Genomic DNA, 25,171 nt, shown 5'->3' on the forward strand with positions numbered 1-25,171 from the left:
CTACTTTTGTATTCAATTCCCCTCGCGATGAATGATAACATTCTGTTAGCTTTCCTAATTACGGGCTGTACCTGCATACTAACCTTTTGCGATTCATGCACTTGGACACCCAGATCCCTCTGCATCTCAGAGCTCTGCAATCTCTCACCATTTAGATAATATGCTTTTTTATTCTTCCTGCCAAAGTGGACAATTTCCCACTTTCCCACATTATACTCAATTTGCCAGGTCTTTACCCATTCATTTAACTTATCTATATCCCTTTGTAGCCCCCTTATGCCATCAGTCTCTTTCTTAGTTGGTCTTTCTGTCTCCTTTAGGCTTGCTTCAGTCGTGCAGAAATTGATCACTTCCTTTGGTCTTCCACTGTAACTGACAGCTATTTGTGTGCAGTTTTGGTCTCCTTATCTGAGGAAGGATGTTCTTGCTATAGAGGGAGTGCAGCGAAGATGTACCAGACTGATTCCTGGGATGGTGGGACTGGCGTATGAGGCGCGATTGAGTCGGTTAGGATTATATTTGCTGGAGTTCAGAAGAGTGAGGTGGGATCTCATAGAAGCCTATAAAATTCTAACAGGACTTGACAGGGTAGATGCAGGAAGGATGTTCCCGATGGTGGGGGAGTCCAGAACCAGGGGTCATAGCCTAAGGATAAGGGGTAAACCTTTCAGGAGAAATTACTTCACTCAGAGAGTGGTGAGCCTGTGGAATAAAAACAAGAAATGCTGGAAATACTCAGCAGGTCTGGCAGCATCTGTGGAGAGAGAAGCGGAGTTTCGGGTCTGTGACCCTTCTTCGGAACTGGCAAATATTAGAAATGTCAAAGGTTATAAGCAAGTAAAGTGGGGGTGGGGAAAGAGATAACAAAGGAGAAGGTGTAGATTGGACAAGGCCACAGAATAGCTGACCAGAAGGTCATGGAGCAAAGGCAAACAGTATGTTAATAGTGTGTTGAAAGACAAAGCATTAGTACAGATAGGGTGTTAACGGTCTGAAAATTGAACAGCAGCAAGTACAGACATGAAAAAAAACAGTGGTTAAGCAAACTGAACAAACTAAGATGAAATAAAATAAACATACAAAAAAAATGTAAGAAAAAGAAAAAATAACTATAAATCAAAGTAAAATGGGGGGCCTGTCATGCTCTGAAATTATTGAACTCAATGTTTAGTCCGGCAGGCTGTAGTGTGCCTAATCGGTAAATGAGATGCTGTGGAAGCATCAGGTGAGCCTGTGGAATTTGCTACCACAGAAAGCAGTTGAGGCCAAAACATTGTATGTTTTCAAGAAGGAGTTAGATATAGCTCTTGGGGCGAAAGGGATCAAAGGATATAGGGGGAAAGCAGGAACAGGTTACTGAGTTGGATGATCAGCTATGATCATAATGAATGGTGGAGCAGGCTTGAAGGGCCGAATGGCCTACTCCTGCTCCTATTTTCTATGTTCCCTTGGAGAAGTTGAACTGAAACGCCTGTTCAGGATGAGGATTCTTATTCTATACAGTGACGTTTCAGTGCTGTAAACCTTTTATTTTTCCTTTAGGCACTTACTACATGGTCCTGCTAACTAGCAATGGTTTCTTCTGCGTTTCATGTCTTCAGCTTGCCAGACTTCAACAAGGTAAAACTCTTGCATTTAAATAGGACTTACATTAATATTAAAGACTCAAATGCATTTTGGAAAAGAACAGCAAAATGGTAAGAGAGTGAGGAGAGGTCTAAGAGTTTTGGGAAGACGTTCTATGGGACTGAAGAGTCTGCCACTTATGGTGGTGCAAAGGTGGTGGGAGTAATGCCTGTAACGCGAAACTCGAAGGACAAAAGGAAGCAGAAGTGGAATAAAGGGATGAAGGAGGTTGCAAAAATAGGGTTTGGCAAGGCCATGGAGAAATTTGAAAATCAGGGCAAAGAGCTTAGTTTTAAGGTGGTGGGGTCTGTTCTAAGTGAGGAAGAGAATGATCGGTGAGCAAAACTTGGTTTAGGAAACACTACGGCAACTGCATGTTTGGAGTTTGTTGAGGATGGGAGCATAGAGGTGGCAAAAGCATGGGCAGGGCCTCGGGAGATGAGGCAGCAGCAATGTTACACAGGTGAAAAATGTGGTCTTGGTGATAGATATGACATGGGTTTGTTGATGGATTGGATAAACTTGGTGCCAAACAGGATACCAAGGTTTTGCATGATCTTGTTCAGCCTCAGAGTGGCCAGGGAGGGAGATGAAATCAGCGGAAAAGGAGAAGAGTTTATGGTGAGGTCAGCATACTGTGGGCTCTGGCTTCATTCTTCCCAGTATTAAGTTGGAAGAAATTGTGGCTCATCCATTACTTGGTGTCAGACAGGCGCTCAACGCTTGGGTGGCTGTGCACTTGAGAGAGCTGATGGAGCAGTGCGGCTGGGTGTCATCACATTAAGTCTAGAAGATGTGACTGTGGTGAAATCATAAAGGGGTAGCATGTAAATAGGAATTGAGCTTTGGGGGACTCTGAAGGTGCAGAGTGCGAAGAAAATCTATTTTTGGAGATGCACTAGCTGAGTTTGTATAGATTGGAGTGGAACTATGCAAAGATGGTCTAATGGAGCTGTGCATAGAGCAGACAATGCCTTTTATAACTTTGGCCAGGGTTTCTGTGTTGCTGCTGTTGGGGCAGAAGTCAGACTAGAGGGATTGAAATGGAGTTTTGAGAAATGGGCATGGAAAAAATGTTGTGACATTTTGAAGGCAGATATTTTTCACTCCTGAATGGTTTTCGCTTCTGATGTGCTCATGCTAACCTTAAAACAGTTTATTGAACAACATATTTATCTCTAATTCTGTTTGTCATCAATCAATATAATTCAAAGTAAAATATGCCATGTATTTGATGCCTGTGTAAGTTGAGTCGAGAACATTTTATTTGGTATAAAAGGTTGTTTCAAAACTATAGTTTTGCAAATTACTCGCATTGGAAGTTATATTTATTTATATCGCATTGAGTCTTCTGTCTATTGTGCACTTCCTGTGTCACTTTCGACTGTTATTTGGCCATTTATTCTCAACATTTCTGTTTATCTTAATTCTAGCTGGTTCTTCCTATGTCCCTCCCAGTTCCATTGTTCCATTTCCCAACTCAGTTCTTTTTTATTTTATTCGTTCACAGGATGTGGGCATCACTGTCAAGGCCAGCATTTATTGCCCATCCCTAATTGGTGAGCTAACTTCTTGAACCAGTCCAGTCTGTGGTGAAGATATTCCCACAGCGCAGTTAGGTAGGGAGTTCCAGGATTTTGACCCAGTGGCAATGCCGGAAGGGCGATATCACTGCCGGCGTTCCTCAGGATAGTGTCCTAGGCCCAACCATCTTCAGCTGCTTCATCAATGACCTTCCCTCCACGATAAGGTTGGAAGTGGTGATGTTCACTGAGGACTGTAGAATATTCAGTACCATTCATAATTCCTCAGATACTGAAGCAGTCAGTGTCCAGATGCAGCAAGACCTGGACAACATCCAGGCTTGGGCTGATGTGTGGTGCGAATGTTATTTACCACTTAAGTGCCAGGCAATGACCATATCAAGCAAGAGAGAACCTAACCATCTACCCTTGACATTCAATGGCATTGCCATAGCTGAACCCCCACTAACAACATCCTGGGGGTTACCATTGACCAGAAACTGAACTGGACTGGCCATATAAATACCATGGCTACAAAAGCAGGTCAGAGGCTAGGAGTCCTACGGCGAGTTACTCACCGCCTCAAAGCCTGTCCACCATCTACAAGGCACAAGTCAGGAGTGTGATGGAATACTCTCCACTTGCCTGGATGGGTGCAGCTCCATCAACACTCAAGAAGCTCGACACCATCCAGGACAAAGCAACCCACTTGATTGGCACCCTATCCACCACCTTCAACAGTCACTCCCTTTACCACTAACACACAGTGGCAGCAGTGTGCACCATATACAAGATGCACTGCAGCAACTCACTAAGGCTTCCTCAACAGTACCTTCCAAATCCACGACCCTCTACCATTTAGACAGACAAGGGCAGCAGATGCATGGGAATACCACCACCTGCAAGTTCGCCTCCAAGCCATACACTGTCCTGGCTTGGAACTATATCGCCATTCCTCCGCTGTCACTGGGTCAAAATCCTGGAACACCCTTCCTAACAGTTGTGTTGCTGTACCTATACTCCAAGGACTGCCGTGGTTCGAGAAAGCAGCTCATCACCACCTTCTCAAGGGCATTTAGGGATGGGCAATAAATGCTGGCCTAGCCAGTAAACTCCACATCTCCTGAATGAATTAAAAAAAAAAATTCCAAGTCAGGATGGTGTGTGATTTGCAGGGGAACCTTAAGGTGGTGGTATTCCTATGCTGCCCCTGTTCTAGTCGGTAGACATTTTGGGTTTGGGAGGTGCTGTTGAAGAAGCCTTGGCGAGTTGCTGCACTGCATCTTACAGATGGTACACACTGCAGACATAGAGTGCTGGTAGCGGAGGGAGTGAATGTTGAAGGTGGTGGATGGGATGCTGATCAAGCAGGCTGCTTTGACTTGGAAGGTATCGAGCTTCTTGAGTGTTGTTGGAGCTGCCCTCACCCAGGCAAGTGGGGATTTCCATTGCGCTCTTGACTTGTGCCTTATAGGTGGTGGACAGGCTTTGGGGAGTCTGGAGGTGAGTCACTCACTACAGAATACCCAGCCTCTGATCTGCACATGTCTTTCCTCTAGTGAAACTTACTTTGCTTTGTTCCAGTGCTGGGTTGTGCCTTGACTGGATTCAGGCTGCAGTTACATAATAATAACAGAGTTGGTGCAAAGTGAAGTGATTTCACACCGATGTCCACACTGGTGTTTAATCTTGAACATAAATAGCAGTCTTTTTAGGCTCAAGTCTGTATATCTTCCTCTCTCTTTTCTCTCCTGACCTCCCCAAAAGAAACTGACTGCTTTTAATTTTATCAGGCAGTCTGCCCACAATTTTCCCAGAGCCCCCAGGTTTCCAGCTATGAGCAAGATGAGCAGTGCTTTAAATATGTTTTCGTTGTTTATAATGCCTTCACGGTGCTATAAACAGTGTTTCTAAACTTTTACTTTATTTTTCTGGGTTTGTAATTGAGAAATGGAAGTGTTCATTGTTTCAAGTCTAATGAAGGGGAGGGACAGAGAAATTTTGCATTGTTCTTTTGTTTTTTTAAAGTCCTGCTCCAAAACTCTGCATCGCATGAGCACCTTTCTGTATCGTAGTGTCGCCAACCTCTCCAATGTGCACAGACTCCATGCCCCCTCCCCATAAATCCCAAATGCAGGCCTACTTTGGTACTATCGCACCCCGTATACTTCTGTCCGGTACTTTGGCATCCCTTTTATGGTAGGAATGCATAAGTGGAAACTGAGTGAAACTGAGGGAAAAACAGTGAGTGTGTGTGATGGTTTAAAAACGACCATAGATAAGTCAGAGAAGGAGGCTGGGAGGTGATAATGTGGTGGGGGGTGCAGTTCTGATTCCATACTCTTACGTCCTCCTCTTTTCTTCTCCCCACCCCGCACCCCCACCCCATTCCAACCCCATGTTCCCTGAATTCTCTGCCAGGCATTTATCCCAGGGCACTGTGCGCTTGAGAATAAATGGCTTCCCTGTGCTCCTGTTCCCATAACTCCCATTGCTCCCAGACATCAGGAACTCCCTTCCCACAGCTCTCGAGCTCTGGAATTTCCTTCAAATTACTCCTAGTGCCTGAGATCCATCCCCGTGCTGCCGGATCTCAAGTTTCCTATCCAATACTTATATTTACTTTGGGCTTCCACCATACTGATGGGTCACTGTTTGTCATAATGCTGTTTGTATCAGACTTGCTGACACATTTGGTCTGTTACTAATTTAAAACTTTTGTTGTTTCATTTATGATTTATCATTTCTGGATTTTATTCCTGATTTTTATTTTTCATTGTTACAGCAATTGAAGTGATGGACTTTGATACAACAAAAACAGTAAGACCCCAAGATTTTTAATCCCTTAAAGCTATCTTTTAATACTGCAGGAAATACATTGCAGTTCCTTTTAAACTTCAATTTTTCTTTTCCCTATTAGCTAAAAGAACAGATCAAGATCAAATTTATTCGGACTGAGGATAAGCACACAGCTGGCTGTAATCATGCAGCGATTGACAGTATGAAAAATAATGTTAAGTTGCTAGTTGGGGTAAGTGATTTCCTTCTTAAATTTTGCAAGTTATTTGACATCAGTAGTGCAAAACTAAATCATGATTTCCGCTGTTGGTATTGAGAATGAGATTTTCCGCTGTTGAGACCTGCATCAAACTATTATCAGCGTAAGTACCTAGAATGGCATGCATTCTGTTTATCTGGGGAGGGGATAATCTGTGTTTATGAGGACAGTTGTGATGCTTAGCTATTAAAATTGAGTCATGCTTGATCTGTTCAAGTACTATTCATGGAAAAATGGTCTAAATCATCAATTCTTGACAATTGCAGTGGCTCTTCAGTTCCTGAAGCAGGTTTGAGAGCATTTGAAGCTGCTCACACTTCTAAATTTGGATCAGAACCCAGTTTAAAATCACTGTGCAGTTGCATTTCAGCAGGAATTGCCCCGATCATCCACTGTAACTGGTGGAGGATCTGCAGATACCCCTTATACAGTTTCTCTGGGGTGTCTGCAGCAGATGATTAGGAGAACCTCAATCGAAATTCAGCCACAGTGTTTTTTTTTTTACATAGGTTACCTTGCATCAGTGATCAACTGTGAAGGATTTGTGCTAAACACAAGGCAGATATAGTAAATCAGAAACAGAAGAGAAATTCTGGAGAAAGTTAGGAGACAAACTAAGCAGTTTGTATAGCTGTGTTGGGTGTCCTGACTCTTGAGAATGCCCTCTGTTCATTTTGCTCACAATATAGATTTGCTAGCTAATTCTAACTTGATATTTTTGTTTATCTGTTTAAAAACTAGGGACTAATTCAAATGCTTGTTCAAAATATTGTAGTTTTAGTACAACTGGCTTTTTGTTTTCTGTATTTTAAAATAAATGCATATGATACTTTTTTTGCAATACAAAGCACAGCACAGAATCATCTGAGTGAGATACCAGAGGGTACCTGCAACAGTGGAACCATATGCTAATAAAAGTCAGCACCTTCAGTAGAAGAAGGGAACAAATTGGGAGAGAAAGAATAACTATTTCACTTATGGGCCATTTTACTTTTTTTCTGCAGTTCTGTAGTATGAAACATACTCTTTGCATGTATTCACAATGTGCTGCAGAGAGGATGTTGGTAATCCATTTAGGTATAATAGGAATGAATGCATGTAATGTGCGAAATAATGTATATTATGCATGAAAGGTCTTTGTAATCTCAAATTGTGTTCTTATAAGACAAAATTTTAATGACCTAGTTATTTTTGTTTTCGCTGCCTTAATTAGTGAATATGAGAGAGAGAGAAAGAAATTATTTTGTTCATAAGGTATTGTACTTTAGGGCACAGGTGACTTTGTACTATCAACATGGAACATGGGTGCTGTCAAGGACCTAGAAGTCAACAATGTGATTGACTCATCCATAATGAAAGGTAACTGTGAAATTTGAATATCAGTTTAGCAAATGTGTATTGCTATAGTTTTGTGATTTGTTAAATATTTACTGGCCCTTTTTTCTGTAATGTGCAATATTACTTCTATTATCACTTTCTCCCTTATTCCCTTAATCACACTGGCCTTAGTGAGGGGGCAGTCTAATAACCTCCATACATGCCATAAATATCAATTCCTAATGAGGAATTTAGTGCATGTCCGTCAAGAACAGTTTTCTGGTTAATGTTTCTTTCCTGTCGTCCCATGCTATTACAAGAAAATCAAAATGGGAATGTTAGTTGAGACTGGGATTCATGTTCCTATCTCAGAGACAGCACTCCACTGTAGCAGTCAGTGGGCCTGCTTTTTTTAAAAAGATATAATAAATATATTTTCTGGCAAATGTTTTAGACTCAAAGAAGTGAGAAATGCTGAAAAACTGAATGTGTTTGCAATTTTGGCACACTGTTGACATCAAGTACATAATATAAAAATGAGAAAAGCTCAATTAACACATAGAGCGTACCCCATCATGATAATTTCTCAAGACCTGATCTGATCTTTTCTCATTTTGTTGCATTAATTTCATAGCCTCCTAGTCTTGACTTGAGAGTTAATCTAACTGTCTTTTGAATGTTTAAGTGGAGCAGTATAAATGACAGTCTATTCCAATTAGTACATTCTAAAAAAGACTTGCCTTTATAATAGCGCCTTTCATAACCACAGGACGTCCCAAAGCGCTTTATGGCCAATACAGTCCAGTCACTCTTGTAATGTAGGAAACATTGCAGCCAGTATGTGCACAGCAAGCTCCCACAAATAGCAACATGATAATGACCAGATAATCTGTTTTAGTGATGTTGATTGAGGAATAAATATTGGCTCTGACACTGGGATAATTCCCCTACTGTTCTTCGAAATAGTGCCATGGGATCTTTTATGTCCACCTGAGAAGGCAGATGGGGACTCGGATTAACACCTCAATCAAAAGATGACACCTCCAACAGTGCAGTGTTGTACTCCAGAAAGCCAGGTGGTCAATAGAACTGGAGCCAATCTTTACACATTTTTATACGCTTTTAATTATAGAGATACACATTATAGACATGCACCTCCTAACCCAACAACCACAGTTTCAGTCTGTTCCTATTTATAGGAGCACCAGTGAATTCCCAGTTAATTCGCACCACCTGCATATAATTAATATCCCATTAATAGATTCCTTTCACTGCTTTTAAACAACCAAACTTTCAAAACAAATTAAATCAAAGACTCCATATTCTGTACAAAACATTACATTGTGAGATGCCCCTCCTCCAGGGTCCCTAACAATCTCTTCGTACATGCATGTCTTTTTGTAAAACAATCCAACAGTTGATGACTTGCATTCACCCATTTAATTTTAGAAATGTCCTTTTACAGCATTGTTTCAAGCCAGCAAGGTCATTCTGTAATCTTTTCTTTCTCATTTTTTTATAGACTGTACATTATCCCACACTGAACGATTATCTACATAACATTCAATGGATATACTATCTTCAGAATGTCATTGTACAGAATCTCACTTAAAATATTTGACAAATAGAATTCCATATCCACTGCCTCTGCAAGAGCCAGTGTTTCAGCTGCCAGGGTGCTTTGAACAACCCTTTTTATTTTCTTAGGTTTATTCAGACTATAGACACATTTATTTAGTTTCCATGGTTTTTCTTCCTGCTGCCTCTTTGGGCAGTTTCAGAAATACTTTCCTCTGAAATGTATCATGGTGCAGAAATGTGGCTTTTATGTTGATTGATCTACACTCCCGTGAATAGGTGGCCAAAAGAGCTACAAAGATTTTTAGTATTACTTTTCCAGCTGTGGAAAATTCACTCTAACATCAGTATCACTTTGATACTCTTCAGAAACCCTTAGCAACTATCCTAGGTTTAGCCTTATATATTCCATCTGCAAGGACCTTTCCCATACAAATTCACCTATGAGACAAAGGTGGTTGACCCTTATCTGGCACCTCAGAATAAACTCCAAACTATCTAATTCCCTTTGTTTTGCTTCTCTTATTAGTTTATCCTCAACTTTAGTGGCAGCCACCAAAACTTCATGATCATGAGGACTTCTCCTTTTAGTTCTGTTACAATACTATTCTGTGGCCTTTATTGTCTAATCTACTCAAGCTACGGCCTCTATCTCCCTTTTACATCTGTTGGGACTAGTACTGCGCGATCTCAGTCTTGCACTTTTGGTTCTTTCTCCAGTACATGATCCTTTTCTGTTGCAAGAGTCATTTCCAGGCTCACCATCAGTATTTGCACTGCACCTTTCTGCTTTCCACTCTTTCACCCCATTCTCTCAGTCTATGGACCTCGCTTCTTGGCCATCATCCTGAACTTTAACCAACATTTAAACTTGCCAGTAGCTTTTCCTGCATGTCCCACAATTGTCACATCTCTCCATTCACTAGACCCCTCTGGAATATATATCACCTGAGTACTGTCACGGAATTGTATTTGTTTGAAACGGTGTGCCTTTAAGACTCTGTTAAAAACAGTGCACCTTTACGACAGAGGCAAATGCTTTTGGATTTCTGAGGCACAATGTGCCAGCTGCACTTGTTACCTCGGCGACAGCAGGAGAGAGAGGTCACATGGTGTAATATAACAATTTAACTATGTGTAAAAACCGGCTGAAACCAGTTTTGAGAGACATCAGTGAAGTGTGCTATTGCAGAAAAGAGCTGTCTATTTCTCAGCAAAAATTCTACAAGGAGCTACAGGCTGAGTTAATTGCCTAAGCAGGAATAAAAACCCTTTGAAGAGACCTTTTGTATTGCTGGAGTTAGCAAAATTCCTTTTTCTTTACTTCTCTCTCTTGACTGATTATATTTTCTGGAATTCGCAGTAAAGTTTCGACTGAGAGACTGTCAGTTTTAAAACCTGAGTGGATCCATTGCTATACTACTTGTTTAAAGAACTGTTTGACGCCTGCTGCAGCCGAATGCCTATCTACTAAGAGACTGTTTCATCAAATCTGTATGGAGACTTCGAGTGGCATTTGATTATTTTTTTCACTAGGATACCTCACCCATCTGGAATGTAACCCACAAAGACTCATAACTCAGTTATTTATTTATTCTTAAGAAACAAAACATCATTCTTTTTAAAAACCGGTTAACCTTTAGTTTTTGAGTGTATTTGTGTGAATGGGGGAGTTAGGTTAAAATAAGAAGTTATAAGGTCTTTAAACATAGGTTTATCTTAATAGTGTTTAAGATTTAGTTTTAATAAATAGTTAAATTGTTGTTGTCTAAAGATACCTGCCTTGGTCTGTTTTATTCTGGGTTATGAGAGGGTTTAATTCGGCTATTTTCCGGTTGGGTGGGAAAACTTTAATAATATGCTGCGACCTGTGGAGTGATGGAACTGAATTGACAGTGCATTGCTCCCGCCTCTGTCGTAACAGTACTCGTTATGGGCAGTTGGCCTGTGGATGTGATGGCTCTGTCACGTGTGTCATGATCACTCACATTGCCATTATCCAGCCCTTGATTTACCACATTCTGTTTCTCAGGACCTTCATCACAAAACACATGAGCATTTGAGGTACAAGGTGCCTCGTTTACTTCTATTAGTGGCTCAGAGTCCAAGATTTTGTAATTAATTCTGATTAGTTGCGTGGAATGAAACTTAACGGTTTGTTTGCCATGTTTGATAGACCATGATGTTAAAACAGTACTCATCATACCAGGGCCTTTCCAGTCCCTATGATCCTATCCTTTATAGTATACTAAATCTGGATTGAACTCTGTCTCAAATGGTGTGATGCAATGCCTCAGTGCACTCTGAAATTTCTCTGAGACCTCAGGCTTGGTGAAAGCCTGTCTCCTTGGATGTAAAGCATTCAAATGTGCAGAAAAAAATGGAACTAATTGTTGTACCTTCTACAGCAGAAGGACTATTGCACAGAACAGAAGGCAATTTGGGATTCACCCATGGGCTAATTGATAGGGACTATATCCTCTGTTCCAGAAGGACTTTCAGCTGCAGTATTCATGACCTTGATGCTCATATCTTCACAATGTCTCTGAACTCGTCATTGGCAAATTCCCCTCCATTATCAGTCAGAAACTTTGCTGATGTCTCAAGTCTAGTCTCTATCCATTTCTTTCTTCCACTGGTCATATGGTTCAGATTCTGAGAACATGGAGGGTAATCATACATCAACAATTTACACTTGCTTACTGCCTTTTTCCACACTGGCCACTAGGATTTTAATTTTATGTCCAAATTTTTTTTCTCTCAATTTCCAACCTTCATATTTATGCTACCATGTTATACTTCAGAAAGCCAGGTGGTGAAGGATAGAACTGGAGCCAACCTTTACACATTTTATAAGCTTCATTCACATTGTACCTCCTAACCCAACAACCACAGTTTCTGTGTTCCTATTTATAGGAGCGCAAGTGAATCCCCAATTAATTCCCACTACCTGCATACAATGAAACACAATTAACATGTAGCACTCCCTCAGTACTGCACTAGCGTGTCAGCCTTGATTTATGTGCTCAAGTTCTGGAGTGGGATTTGAACCCACAATCTTGTGACTCAGAAGAGAGTACTACCAACTGAGCCACAGCTGACACTTATGTGCAAAGTTGTTCCTTATGCTCAATTTTGTTAGCGACTTCTTGAACGATACAATTATTTTATGATTTACCTATCCTGGTTTTACTCAAAAAGCCTCTATGTATTTACCTTGGTTATTTTCCATTATTTTGAATATGCCTTGAATCATATCCTTCCTTATTGTTTTTACTAGTGACAGTAGATTTAGATTCATGTCATGTTATAGTTAAGCAATCAAAATCGTAAAGACCTTTGTTCCCTTTAACAGCCCAGGTTTTGCTGTGAAATTAATGGTGAGGCTATCGACACTCATCGTTATTCGTGTAAATTTGACACCAACTTCTGGCGACGGCGCATGTGGAAATCAGGAAGTTGCTAAACGAGTTGCTCTACTCCTCCAGAAGCTTTGCTATACTGGTACCTTGCTGAGAAACTCAACATTGACGAACATGGAAGGTCATGAAGTAGCAGCATTTATGTGATAACCATGAAACTGGCCAGAAAAAGTTAGGGCTTGTCCATTCCAGTATAAGTAAATTTTTAATAGTGTGCGAAGTCTTAATTACTTCCAAGCAACCTCTCCAACACTGAAAATTAACTTCTACAGTTTTCCAGATTTTAATTGTTAATAGAATTATAGATACTTAACAGTACGGAATGCAGACATTTGACGTGTTATGCCTGTGCTGGTTCTTTGAAAGAGCAGCCATGCTCAGTCCCACACCCTTTTTGTCTGAAACCCTGTAAGTTCCTCATCCTCAAGTATCTGCCCATCTCCCTTTCAAAAACTTTTTATGGAATCAACTTCTACCACCTCATTAGGTAGAGTGTTCCAGAGCCAGACAACTCTGGAAGAAAAAAAATTATTTTTATCTCCTATATAAACATTTTGCCAATGATTTTAAATCTATGATCTCTGGTTATTGACCAACTCACCAGAAGTAATAGTTTTCCTCTACCTACTCTCTCAACACCTGTCATCTTGAAAACCTCTTAGGTTACCTCTTGATCTCTGTTCCAAGGAGAACAGTCCTAACTTTTTTCAACCTCTCCTCATAACTGAAGTCTCTCATCCTTGCTAACATCCTGATAATCCTCCTCTGTACCCTTTCTACATCTTTTCAGAATCTGGTTCCTGGAATTGTCTGCAATATTCCAGCTAAGGCTTAAACAGTGATTTAAGATCTAGCATGATCGCTTAGATTTATAAAAAGAGGAATAGAATATATAAGCAAAGTAACCCCTATGGTTTTTCGTGGAGATTTAAAAATTAAAAAAAAAAAATTGTGTCTTTGGGCAGGTATAATGAATGGCTGGAGCCATTCACATGCTGCTGACACAAAATCTGGGCCATAATCATCAGTATGGTGACCACACTTGGAAATAATACTGCACTTGTGGGCTCACTAATTCTTCAAAAAGTGCAACACTTCCTTGGACTCGTAATTTCTGGGTTTAGTTATGCACTCTACATTTTATTTGTCTTTGTGGTTGGTGTCGCAAGCCTTGAGAATAATTTCAATCATGGGTAACTGTTAACTGGCTAATTTCTTAATGTACTGTAATGATGTGTACTTTTTAACACTCCTTTAGCTTTTTGCAAACCATGTGCATCACTGTACATTGTTCATTTTAAAAGCCATTAGCTATTTGCACAGTTACTAAAATTGTAGTGATATAGTGGCTACCATATCTGGTATGTTTGTAGTTGGGAGACCAGAGTGATACTATTGGCTACTGTTATAATGAGTTGAATGTGCATGAATAGAGCCTTGCCTCCTGTAATATTTATTGTCTAGCAAAACATGGCTGGTGTATCAGTCCTCATTATCAGCATTAAAAATAATGGGGTAGAATTTCTGAGGGAGTTTTCCCAATCATCCACTGTAACTTTGAAAAATGATCTTAAACCCCAGAGAAACATCCTTTTTATGCCATTTCTCTGGGGTCTTCACTACAGTTATGACAGACAATTGGGTAAACTCCTTGTAGAAATCACTGGCATATAAATTTAAAAGTAAATGGTTGGTAAATATTTAAAATACTACTTGTGAAACTGACTGGTACAAACTCAAATTGGGATAAGTTTGTGTTCTGGGACAGGGTGGGGGTTTGCTCCATTTGGCTCTGTGTACTTTATAATTCAAGTTAAGACCCGCATATAAGTTATGCTGCTATTGTTACGTTCCTCAGCTGAAACTGCTGTGCATAGATTGATAGATGGCAATATAACTGCAGCAATGATCTCTCTCTAACACTTTGAATTTTACCGCTTTTCTTTGAACGTGCCACTTTCCCACACTTTGGTGTAATCTCTGAATTTAAATGTGTCAGTTTTTCCGACATTGCTAAATCAGGCAGAGCATCGGTTAGATGTAAAGTAAAATGTCCTCTCTTGGGACTTGTCTGTGTGCCTTTTCTCCAAGTGTATTAGAGCTACATCTTTGCAGTAGTGTGAGCTTTTTTTCTATCTCATACCAGAGCCATTCCTATTTTTTTCTGAATGATGGTCATTGACTTGTGAAAATGTGGGGAGCCTTGGTATTGATCTGCAATCTACTTCTGGTGATCCAAAGTAATTTTTGGCTGTAATTTTAATTCATAAACCCAGCAAACGGAAAATTTAATGTTTTAAAAACAAAAGATTTGTAAGAATTGGAATCAAGTAATTTTGAGATTGAGAGAAGTGGACTGTACAACCATTTGTCAGGATTGAGATGACAACTTTTTTGCAGCATTTCGGTTGGCAGAGGGAAGAGTCATCTTTCAGTGTAAGTTTATAATATACTGTTCACTTAGAATATCTAGTCTGAAAAATCTGAATATGTAATGAATCTGTATTTTAATTTTAGGAGTGAAGAAGTGTCAAGTTCTTGGGAATGCAATATTTGTCTTGGATGACACTGTAAGTCTAGGTCAATGCCATGTTTTAAGACAGAATGTTTTAATCAGTGCTTTTTTCCTTTTTCTTTTAAATTCTAACTTGCTTTTTCTTTGCTCCAGAATTTCCTCAGTATGTGGGATGCCTATGCTTTTGTTATGATCTGGTCCTGGCCCTCAGTTCACATCCAAGATTTCTTGCTGACTGCAGGGGGAGATTCTTCAGCTATTAACAAGTAAGGGAAATTTTATGTTTCTATAATCTAACAGCCTTTCTTTGGTGAATTTGGTTATTTCCTTGAACTTATCAATTTTGTAGAAGGGAATGTTTTGGTTAAATCACACTTTGGTTAATTTTTCTTCATTATATAGTAGACAATTTGGGAAACAAGTGGCAGGACTATGAATAACTGCATTCTATTAAGAGTTTTCCCCATATTTGTTCACTCCTGTTGATGTAAAGTATGTTCTAATTTGCTGTAAAATTGACATCTGTTGTAAGAAGATATTTCCTCCAACTATTTACTTTTCATGGCAAAGGGTTTTGCATTCTTTAAGCTTTACCAGAAAATTTATGGGACAGTTGAAAAGGAAAAATGGATTAAAAAATATATATATTTGCAACGATATCTTGTTTGGATCATTATAACTTCAGGCCCAAACTTCTACTGTTGGGCATTTAAAGAATGGATAATACAGACTGTCCATGCAACTGAATCTTGCATATAGCTTGCACTTCCTGTAGACATCACACTTTTTCTTGTCCACTTCCATCACACATTTTTGGCACGATCTCTACTGGTGTAAAACAGTATACCATCTGACTCACTGTGCAACTCCATAGAAAATCTGCTAAGAGCGTCTTTGTATCTGCATGTATAATATATACATTCTGTGTTCCCTGACTTTGGCCTGTTGTGAATTCCGTCCCTTTACACCATTATTAGAGATGTGCCTTCAGCCACAGCCCCAAGCTGTGGAGTTCCCTCCTTACACCCCTCGCCAGCATTTCCTCTAAGATGTGCGGCAGCACAGCGGCCCAGAAGTTCCCGCGCAAGCCGAGCACAAGTTGGCCCTTTTACCACAAGTGTGTGGCTGCTCAAAGAAAAGGGACTGTGCACTTGAATGAATGGGCTGTGCACAACAAAAAAAAAAGAAGGGACCTGACCCTCCACTCCCCCACCTTGCTCCTCTATCCTTAAAACCCATCCCTTTGACCAAGGACGCAGTGTTAATTTTTTCTTTGCATCACTGAAATGCCTTGGGACGTTTCTTCTATGTTAAAGGCGGTGCAGGTAAATGCAAGTTATTGTTACTGGACAAGCAATAAATTGTAATTATTTTGTCTCCTCTTAGACAAGGGAATACAAACTTAAAACTTGTGGCTCTGACAATTCCAGTGAACAAACAGGTAACTTTTTCTCGAAGTTTATTTGGTTGTTTCATTAATTTTTGTTTATATTGAGCAGAGCCCTAAATGTATTAGATTTAAATAGTGTGAATTTATCCAAGAGGAATTTTCATATTTTCAAAGTTGTACTACTCATGCTAGAGCTAATTTAAGGTTTAGTCCAAAGTACTTGTCTTCACTGTTAGCTACAAGATATAAGTATGGCTATCTTTGATTATTTTATAGATGAGAAATCTTTTGGTGTATTCATTTCCCACAATGAAACTACTGTACTCTTCAGAGGTGGCAAATATTGCAGCTCTGGTTCAAACTGATGTCGGGCAGGTAGGAGATGATCAAAAATATATCCTGAGTAATCACAATATCTGTTCGCTTTTTGATGTAAATTATAATGGAATAATATTTTTCTTTTTTGTGTTATGACTGAGGCGGGAGGAGTGCACTATCTTTCTCTAGTTCCACTTCTCCACAGGTTACAACGTATATTTAAATGTTTACCCAGTTACCAATACAGCCAATCATATACTCTATTTTTATTCCTGAATAAAATACACCAACCAAGTTTCTTTAATAAACAACAAAATTATCAGTTTATTGTAAAACAAGACTTATCCTGTAAAGATGCAAAGCATTAACACACCGTTTGAAATATGAATATGAATAGATATTCCCTTCTAGATACCCAACACAAACGTTCACACACACACCAATAAAAATAAAGGTTTTCTCTGCGGAGATTCACTTTACAAAAAGAACACTTTGGCCAAATACTTGTTAATTCTTGAAGGAAACAGAGAAGATAGGGAAGGATATCAGTTGTCCTTTGAACTGGTGTCCAGGTACACGGAGACGAGTCACTGGGATCTTTTCAGAAGCAGTTTGTTCTGGAGATGTCGAGAATTAGTCTGGTAGGTTTTCTAGAAGAAATGCGGCATCAGGGGTTTCAACTATCACACTGGACTCGCAGGGTTCTTTAAAGAGGTGGAGAAAGATGAGCTGGGTGTTTCTTTCAGCAGGCTACAAACCCAACTATCTTCAAAACAGTCTACAGCCCAACAACAAGTCAAAACCTCCTGACCACCATAAATCTTGTCATGTCCTTTCTCTGTAAACAACTCCCCTGGCCACCAAGGCTCCTGTTGTTTATTTAACTTAAGGCATGTGACATCCAGTAAAGATTGTTTTTAAACACAAAGCTCAAGTGTCTTCCCTGTGACCCTTGAAAAAAAAAACACATCCATGGAATCTTTTCAGTTTTCCAAATGAACCAATGTCCATAATCGTTAACACAAGTCCTTAAAACATTTTAAGAACAGAGCACCTTCATAACAATTGAGAGGCATTTCAAGTTATTACCTTACTCCTAAATGATCAAAATTACTGCTTAACATTAACATGGGAAAGGATAATGGTGAAATTATTGAGACAGGTGAGGATTTTGTTTCTGGTTTCTGTGAAGGAGTGATTAGCAGACTTTTTGAAAATTAATTTGTTATATTACTTAACTGCATTTTGTAGTTTGATGCCGTGGCATAGACATTTTTGTAATGATTTGTTCAGTAAGAATTTTTACAAATGACCTCCCATTCATTCAGCTGCAAGATTACAGATTAGTATGTAATTAAATTATGTTGGCTATTTTTTTGTGAGTAGAAACCCTATATGTTCCTTCATTTGCCTCCCTGCCTTTCCCCTCTTTAGGCAACAAAGCTAAGATCCAAACTCTAGTGGAGTGAGAGATTTAGATGTGTATCTTGCCATTCCAAGATTATATTGCTGCTGAAATGCATTGTAGCTTAACTAAAATCAGTTAGCTAGAGTTTTGATAACTAACTTGTATTGTACTGTTTCTGATATAGGACAGTATATACATTTTGGAAGGAGTATACGAAAATCAAAAAAGGTATGACATATTGGTAAAAACATTGGAAGTCTTTCATTTGTATTATAATTATACATCATAAACTGATCAAATGTGTTTACATTGCATTACATTATTTGTTTAAAATGCATTTACAAAACAAATCCAGTTATTTCCATGTAGTTATTCCATATTTTCATAACTTGTAGTTTACCTGAAGGAGTCATTTCTACAATAGCGATGAGATGCTTTACAGAAGCACTGCCAGAAAACAGGTAAGGAGTAAACTATACTAGGTAAAATGTGTAATTGTGGGAAACCACCTAGGTCTCAGCCATGCTTGTCTTTTTATAGGATATGTTGAACTCTCATTGTTTCAGTTCTAATCAGACCCTTTCACTGACCTCTTCTATTACTGTGGTGACTGATTTGGTGCTGCTGTTAAATCTCATTGTGCTATCAAGAATTTTGTTAATTATGCATCCAATTTTCACATCCCTCACCATCACACTATCTATCTTAAAGTCTTCTCTGCCCTTTCCTTCAGGAGAGAGGCACTATGTTGTGCGTACTCCCTCACACGTTGTCATTCTCTTTTGGTTTTTTAAAAATCTCCTTTCTGCTCTCCGTTCTTTTCTTTCACTGTGTTTTTTTCAGAGATATCTATTCCAAGCTCAATAACTACCACAATTATCTGAAGTGGGCTTCTTTAAACTTCAAACCTTTATAAAGATTCCAATCTCTTTCTTCAAGTTTTGCAGTCTCTATCTTCTGCACCAGAACCTCCTGAAATGTCCTCCCTTTTTCCTTAAGGTGAAGATTACTCTTGCCTTTGTCACCCTCATCCCTGTTTTCTTTGGTCTTCAACTGACAGCCCCCACCTCACCCCAGCACACACCAGCCTTGGCATTTGCAGCTTCTCTTCTACTCCCCTTTCTGCTTTGTGAAAGGACCATTCCCTCATTCTCCTGGTCTCTATTTCCACCATTCCAACCTTCACCCGGTGCCTTTCCATGCAGCACTTGGGAATGGATTTTGGTCTCCCCCAGGGATCAGGTTCCCTGGCGGGGTGGGGTGGGGTCCTGAATATGGCTGCAGATGAGGCCCACCATGGACCTCGACGCCGGGAGGACCTGGCCCTGCCAATGGGTAACAGGACCACAATTTGAATATTCAAATGAATAAAATTAATACATTTACATAGACGTACCGGCGATCTTGAGGGCCCACTGTGATCTTTGGCACGGCGGCCAACACTCCCGCATCTTCAGATCCCTGTCCAGGGAAATGCGGTGCCACACTGTTGGCAGTGGGAACAGGTCAGTTTGTCATTACAGGAGGTGGGGTGGGGTTGGGTGCGGTGTGGGGGGAGTCAAATATATGTAATGGGTGTAGGGGATGGCGGGAAGGGTTGAACCTTAAACTTTGTGCAGTTTGTGAGGGGAAGGTCAGATGTAAAAGGTAAGTGTCTTGGGCGAGGGTAGAGCAAATAGTTATTGGGGGTGGGAAAGGGGTGGTTAAAATTTATTTATTTAATTTTGCGGTTAGGACTTTAAAAATGTAAATTGGGTGGCAGGGCTGGTTGCCCTTTAAAAATGATGCCAGCGCCTCTGCACAGGCAGCTGACGTCATTATTGGGGACGGACAGCCCCCCCTCCCAATGAGATGTGGGGGGGGGGGGGGTGGTGGTGCGAGTGGCCCCAGCTATTTAAATGAACCGCTGCGTTTGAGATTGCAGCAGCTCTTTGGCATATGCGGGCTGCCATTTTTTGAGCTTGTTAGCTCTTAAAATCCAGCCCAAGAGATGCAGCACCTGTCTGCATACCTTCTCCCAGGTTGCTGGTGATTTGGATGGGTCTTTGTCTGGGGGAGGGCATATGAGTTGGCATTTTGGGTGGTGGATTCATTGGAACTCAGTGCTTCTGTGGAACTCTACACCATTTCTGTTCACTTGTTTGATTTTTGGAGCTGGTGGTCCCACTGCACTTTTTAATTTTAAACACAATTTCTTCAAGTTTTCTGTTTTCCACAGTTTCATTTTCTCACCCTTCCTTAGGCCATCCAACTTTTTTCATCCTCCTTCAAACTTTTTTAATACTTTCTATCATATGACTGAGTGATTCTATTGCATCATCCAACAATCGTTGCACTGATAGTTCAAGGTTGTGTTTTTATTTGTTTTTGCTCCACTCCCTCTCATCCTTTTTCTGATTCTATCAGTTTTTTGTTCTCATTTTTTTTCAGTCCTAAATGGTATAAGCTTGAAATGTTGGACTATCTGTTATAGCCCCAGATCTTGACTGATCCAGTCTGTGCTTCCAGCACTTTTTTGTTTTTTTTTAATCAATAAAACTACAACCAATCACAGTTTATATATTTTATAATCTGTTTCTAGGCTAAGTCGCCTGCTTTATAAGCATAAATTTGAGGAGGCGGAGAGATTTGCCATTCAGTTTGGTTTGGATGTTGAGGTAGGTCTGTTTACAAGAATGGGTTGCTGTATATTCACAATTAAAAGTACCCAATTGTTCCTTACTTAGTAAATATGCAAGAAAATTGGATCCCCAGTCATCGCAGTGCTCTCAGGTAAGTGAAGAATAAGGTAAGGGAAAGCGAACTGAGAAGGTGGGCATTCAGAGTGTGGAGGTAGCAGCAGTTATTGGGAGAAGTTGGGAGCAATGTTTTCACTAAGCTGCATGGGCGCGCAGCAGCGTATAAGGTACCACACAGGCCTTGTTCTGTGAGAAAAAATACTTGTGTGTGGCCGTGCAAAAAAATTTAAAGGGGCCATGAACTGGAAAAAAACAAGCTGCGTGGAACAATTAAATTTTCAAGGAAATATTGGTTGCGGGATCAGTACATGGAAGCAGCTACGTTTCTTGAATGTGGAGTGGGAGGCGCACTTCTGTATCACCTGATTGCACATCTAGTTAAGTGTATTTTTAAAGCTTTTAAGGACCAGCTGTTAGCCTGCATGTAGACCTGGTTATCCTGAGGACAAATGGCGCCAACTAGCTCAGGGTAAGCTAATCTCACAGTGGAGGCCTCAAACAGACATTTGGCTCCTTTAATCAATATTCAGGCTCAGGAGAAAATTTAGTGCCTGAAAAATTAGGCCATCGTATCTAGTGTATTAAAAGGTTACTGTGCATTTTTGGATAGAGGGAGCATATATTTGAGCCATTTTTCTTTTTTTAAAAAAAGGGAGGCGGTGACGTAGTGGTATTATCACTGGACTAGTAACCCAGAGACCCAGGGTATTGCTCTAGAGTCGTGGGTTCGAATCCCACCACAGCAGAAGGTGAAATTTGAATTTAATTAATAAAAATCTGGAATTAAAAGCTAGTCTAATGATGGCTATGAAACCATTGTCTGGTTCACTAATGCCCTTTAGGGAAGGAAATCTGCTGTCCTTATCTGGTCTGGCCGACATGTGACTCCAGACCCACAGCAATGTGGTTAACTCTTACACGCCCTCTGAAATGGTGTAGCAGGCCACTCAGTTGTACCGAACTGATACGAAGTCAATGAAAAGGAATGAAACTGGACGGACCACCCGGCATCGACCTAGGCACCGGAAACGACAACGGCAAACCCAGCCCTGTCGACCCTGCAAAGTCCTCCTTACTAACATCTGGGGGCGTGTGCCAAATTTGGGAGAGCTGTCTCACAAACTAGTCAAGCAACAGCCTGACATAGTCATACTCACGGAATCATACCTTACAGACAATGTCCCAGACACTGCAATCACTATCCCTGGGTATGTCCTGTCCCACCGGCAGGACAGACTCAGCAGAGGTGGCGGGACAGTGGTATACAGTAGGGAGGGAGTTGCCCTGGGAGTCCTCAACATCAGCTCCGGACCCCATGAAGTGTCATGGCATCAGGTCAAACGTGGGCAAGGTAACCTCCTACTGATTACCACCTACCGCCCTCCCTCAGCTGATGACTCAGTACTCCTCCCTGTTGAACACCATTTGGAGGAAGCACTGAGGGTGGCAAGGGCACAAAATGTACTCTGGGTGGGGCACTTAAATGTCCATCACCAAGAGTGGCTAGGTAGCACCACTACTGACCGAGCTGGCCGAGTCCTAAAGGACATAGCTGCTAGACTGGGTCTGCGGCAGGTGGTGGGGGAACCAACACGAGGGAAAAACATACTTGACCTTGTCCTCACCAATCTGCCTGCCGCAGATGCTTCTGTCCATGACAGTATTGGTAGGAGTGACCACCGCACAGTCCTTGTGGAGACGAAGTCCCGCCTTCACATTGAGGATACCGTCCATCGTGTTGTGTGGCACTATCAACGTGCTAAATGGGATAGATTTCGAACAGATCTAGCAATGCAAAACTGGGCATCCATGAGGCGCTGTGGGCCATCAGCAGCAGCAGAATTGAACTCAACCACAATCTGTAACCTCATGGCCCGGCATATTCCCCACTCTACCATTACCTTCAAGTCAGGAGACCAACCCTGGTTCAATGAAGAGTGCAGGAGGGCATGCCAGGAGCAGCACCAAGCATCCCTCAAAATGAGGTGTCAACCTGGTGAAGCTACAACCCAGGACTACTTGCATTGCAAACTGCGTAAGCAGCATGCAATAGACAGAGCTAAGCGATCTCCTAACCAACGGATCAGATCTAAGCTCTGCAGTCCTGCCACATCCAGTCATGAATGGTGGTGGACAATTAAATAACTAACTGGAGGAGGTGGCTCCACAAATATCCCCATCCTCAATGATGGGGGAGCCCAGCACATCAGTGCGAAAGATAAGGCAAAAACATTTGCAACAATCTTCAGCCAGAAGTGCCGAGTTGATGATCCATCTCGGCCCCCTCCTGAAGCCCACAGCGTTACAGATGCCAGACTTCAGCCAATTCGATTCACTCCGCGTGATATCAAGAAATGACTGAAGGCACTGGATACTGCAAAGACTACGGGTCCTGACAATATTCCGGCAATAGTACTGAAGACCTGTGCTCCAGAACTTGCCACATCTGTAGCCAAGCTGTTCCTGCATAGCTACAACACTGGCATCTACCCGGCAATGTGGAAAATTGCCCAGGTATGTCCTGTACACAAAAAGCAGGACAAGTCCAACCCGGCCAATTACTGCCCCACTAGTCTACTCTCAATCATCAGTAAAGTGATGGAAGGTGTCATCAACAGTGCCATCAAGCAGCACTTGCTTATCAATAACCTGCTCAGTGATGCTCAGTTTGGGTTCTGCCAGGGCTACTCAGCTCCTGACCTCATTACAGTCTTGGTTCAAACATGGACAGAAGAGTTGAACTCAAGAGGTGAGGTGAGAGTGACTGCCCTTGACATCAAGGCAGCATTTGACCAAGTGTGGCATCAAGGAGCCCTAGCAAAACTGGAGTCAATGGGAATCAGGGGGAAACTCTCTGCTGGTTGGAGGCACACCTAGCGCAAAGGAAGATGGCTGTGGTTGTTGGAGGTCAATCACCTGAGCTCGAGGACATCACTGCGGGAATTCCTCAGGGTAGTGTCCTAGCCCAACCATCTTCCGCTGCTTTATCAATGACCTTCCTTCAATCATAAGGTCAGAAGTGGGGATGTTCGCTGATGATTGCACAATGCTCAGCACCATTCGTGAATCCTCAAATACTGAAGCAGTCCGTGTAGAAATGCAGCAAGACCTGAACAATATCCAGGCTTGGGCTGATAAGTGGCAAGTAACATTTGCACCACACAAGTGCCAGGCAATAGCCATCTCCAACAAGAGAGTATCTAACCATCTCCCCTTGACATTCATTGGCATTACCATCGCTGAATCCCCCACTATGAACATCCTAGGGGCTACCATTGACCAGAAACTGAACTGGAGTAGCCATATAAATACCGTGGCTACAAGAGCAGGTCAGAGGCTAGGAATCCTGAGGCGAGTAACTCACCTCTCAACTCCCCAAAGCCTGTCTACCATCTACAAGTCAGGAGTGTGATGGAATACTCCCCACTTGCCTGGATGGGTGCAGCTCCAACAACACTCAAGAAGCTTGACACCATCTAGAACAAAGCAGTTCGCTTGATTGGCACCCCATCCACGAACATTCACTCCCTCCACCACTGACACACAGTGGCAGCAGTCTGTACCGTCTACAAGATGCACTGCAGCAACTCACCAAGGCTCCTTCGACAGCACCTTCCAAACCTGCGACCTCTACCAACTGGAAGGACAAGGGCAGCAGATGCATGGGAACATCACCACCTGCAAGTTCCCCTCCAAGTCACACACCATCCTGACTTGGAACTATATCGCCGTTCCTTCACTGTCGCTGGGTCAAAATCCTGGAACTCCCTTCCTAACAGCACTGTGGGTGTACCTACCTCATATGGACTGCAGTGGTTCAAGAAGGCAGCTCACCACCACCTTCTCAAGGGCAATTAGGGATGGGCAATAAATGCTGGCATAGCCAGTGACACCCACATCCCATGAATGAATAAAAAAAAACAAAGTAGGGGTTGAAGTGCTTTCAGATTTTAAAAATATTAGTTAAATTAATGAGAAATCTTTTGGGTTTTCTTCCTGACTGAGTCGATATCTTCAACCAGCTAATTTTGATCTATTTTGTTTGGTTCCCAAGTTTGATCCTTGGCATGGGCTGGACAAACCCATGTCAGCCAAAGTGTAGTAGAACAGTTGGCCTAAGCTTCCCGAGCCTTGGGGGAGGAACACTTAACCAAGTTTCCTGCTTTTGCTTGCTATTCATCAACCTCTGTATATGTGGTTGCCAGATATAATATAAGCTTAATTGTGCTGCTTCTACAAATAATGCCCTCCACTAACTAAGGTGAAACATGAATTTGG

General features: G+C 41.3%; 1 protein-coding gene across 2 annotated transcripts in view; it reads left to right on the plus strand.

The window, feature by feature from the left end:
• Positions 1–25,171, plus strand: part of kntc1 (kinetochore associated 1) — a 154,493-nt gene that overhangs the window by 9,812 nt on the left and 119,510 nt on the right. For both annotated transcript variants that reach the window (XM_068055050.1, XM_068055051.1), the window contains exons 6-16: positions 1,543–1,620; positions 5,935–5,969; positions 6,070–6,180; positions 7,476–7,566; positions 15,042–15,094; positions 15,193–15,305; positions 16,426–16,480; positions 16,706–16,804; positions 18,340–18,383; positions 18,551–18,616; positions 20,737–20,812. In XM_068055050.1, coding sequence (XP_067911151.1) covers positions 1,543–1,620; positions 5,935–5,969; positions 6,070–6,180; positions 7,476–7,566; positions 15,042–15,094; positions 15,193–15,305; positions 16,426–16,480; positions 16,706–16,804; positions 18,340–18,383; positions 18,551–18,616; positions 20,737–20,812 — 821 coding nt within the window. The remainder of the gene's footprint in view (positions 1–1,542; positions 1,621–5,934; positions 5,970–6,069; positions 6,181–7,475; positions 7,567–15,041; positions 15,095–15,192; positions 15,306–16,425; positions 16,481–16,705; positions 16,805–18,339; positions 18,384–18,550; positions 18,617–20,736; positions 20,813–25,171) is intronic.

This window comes from Heterodontus francisci, chromosome 23 (genome assembly GCF_036365525.1).
Source record: "Heterodontus francisci isolate sHetFra1 chromosome 23, sHetFra1.hap1, whole genome shotgun sequence".
Lineage (NCBI taxonomy): Eukaryota > Metazoa > Chordata > Chondrichthyes > Heterodontiformes > Heterodontidae > Heterodontus > Heterodontus francisci.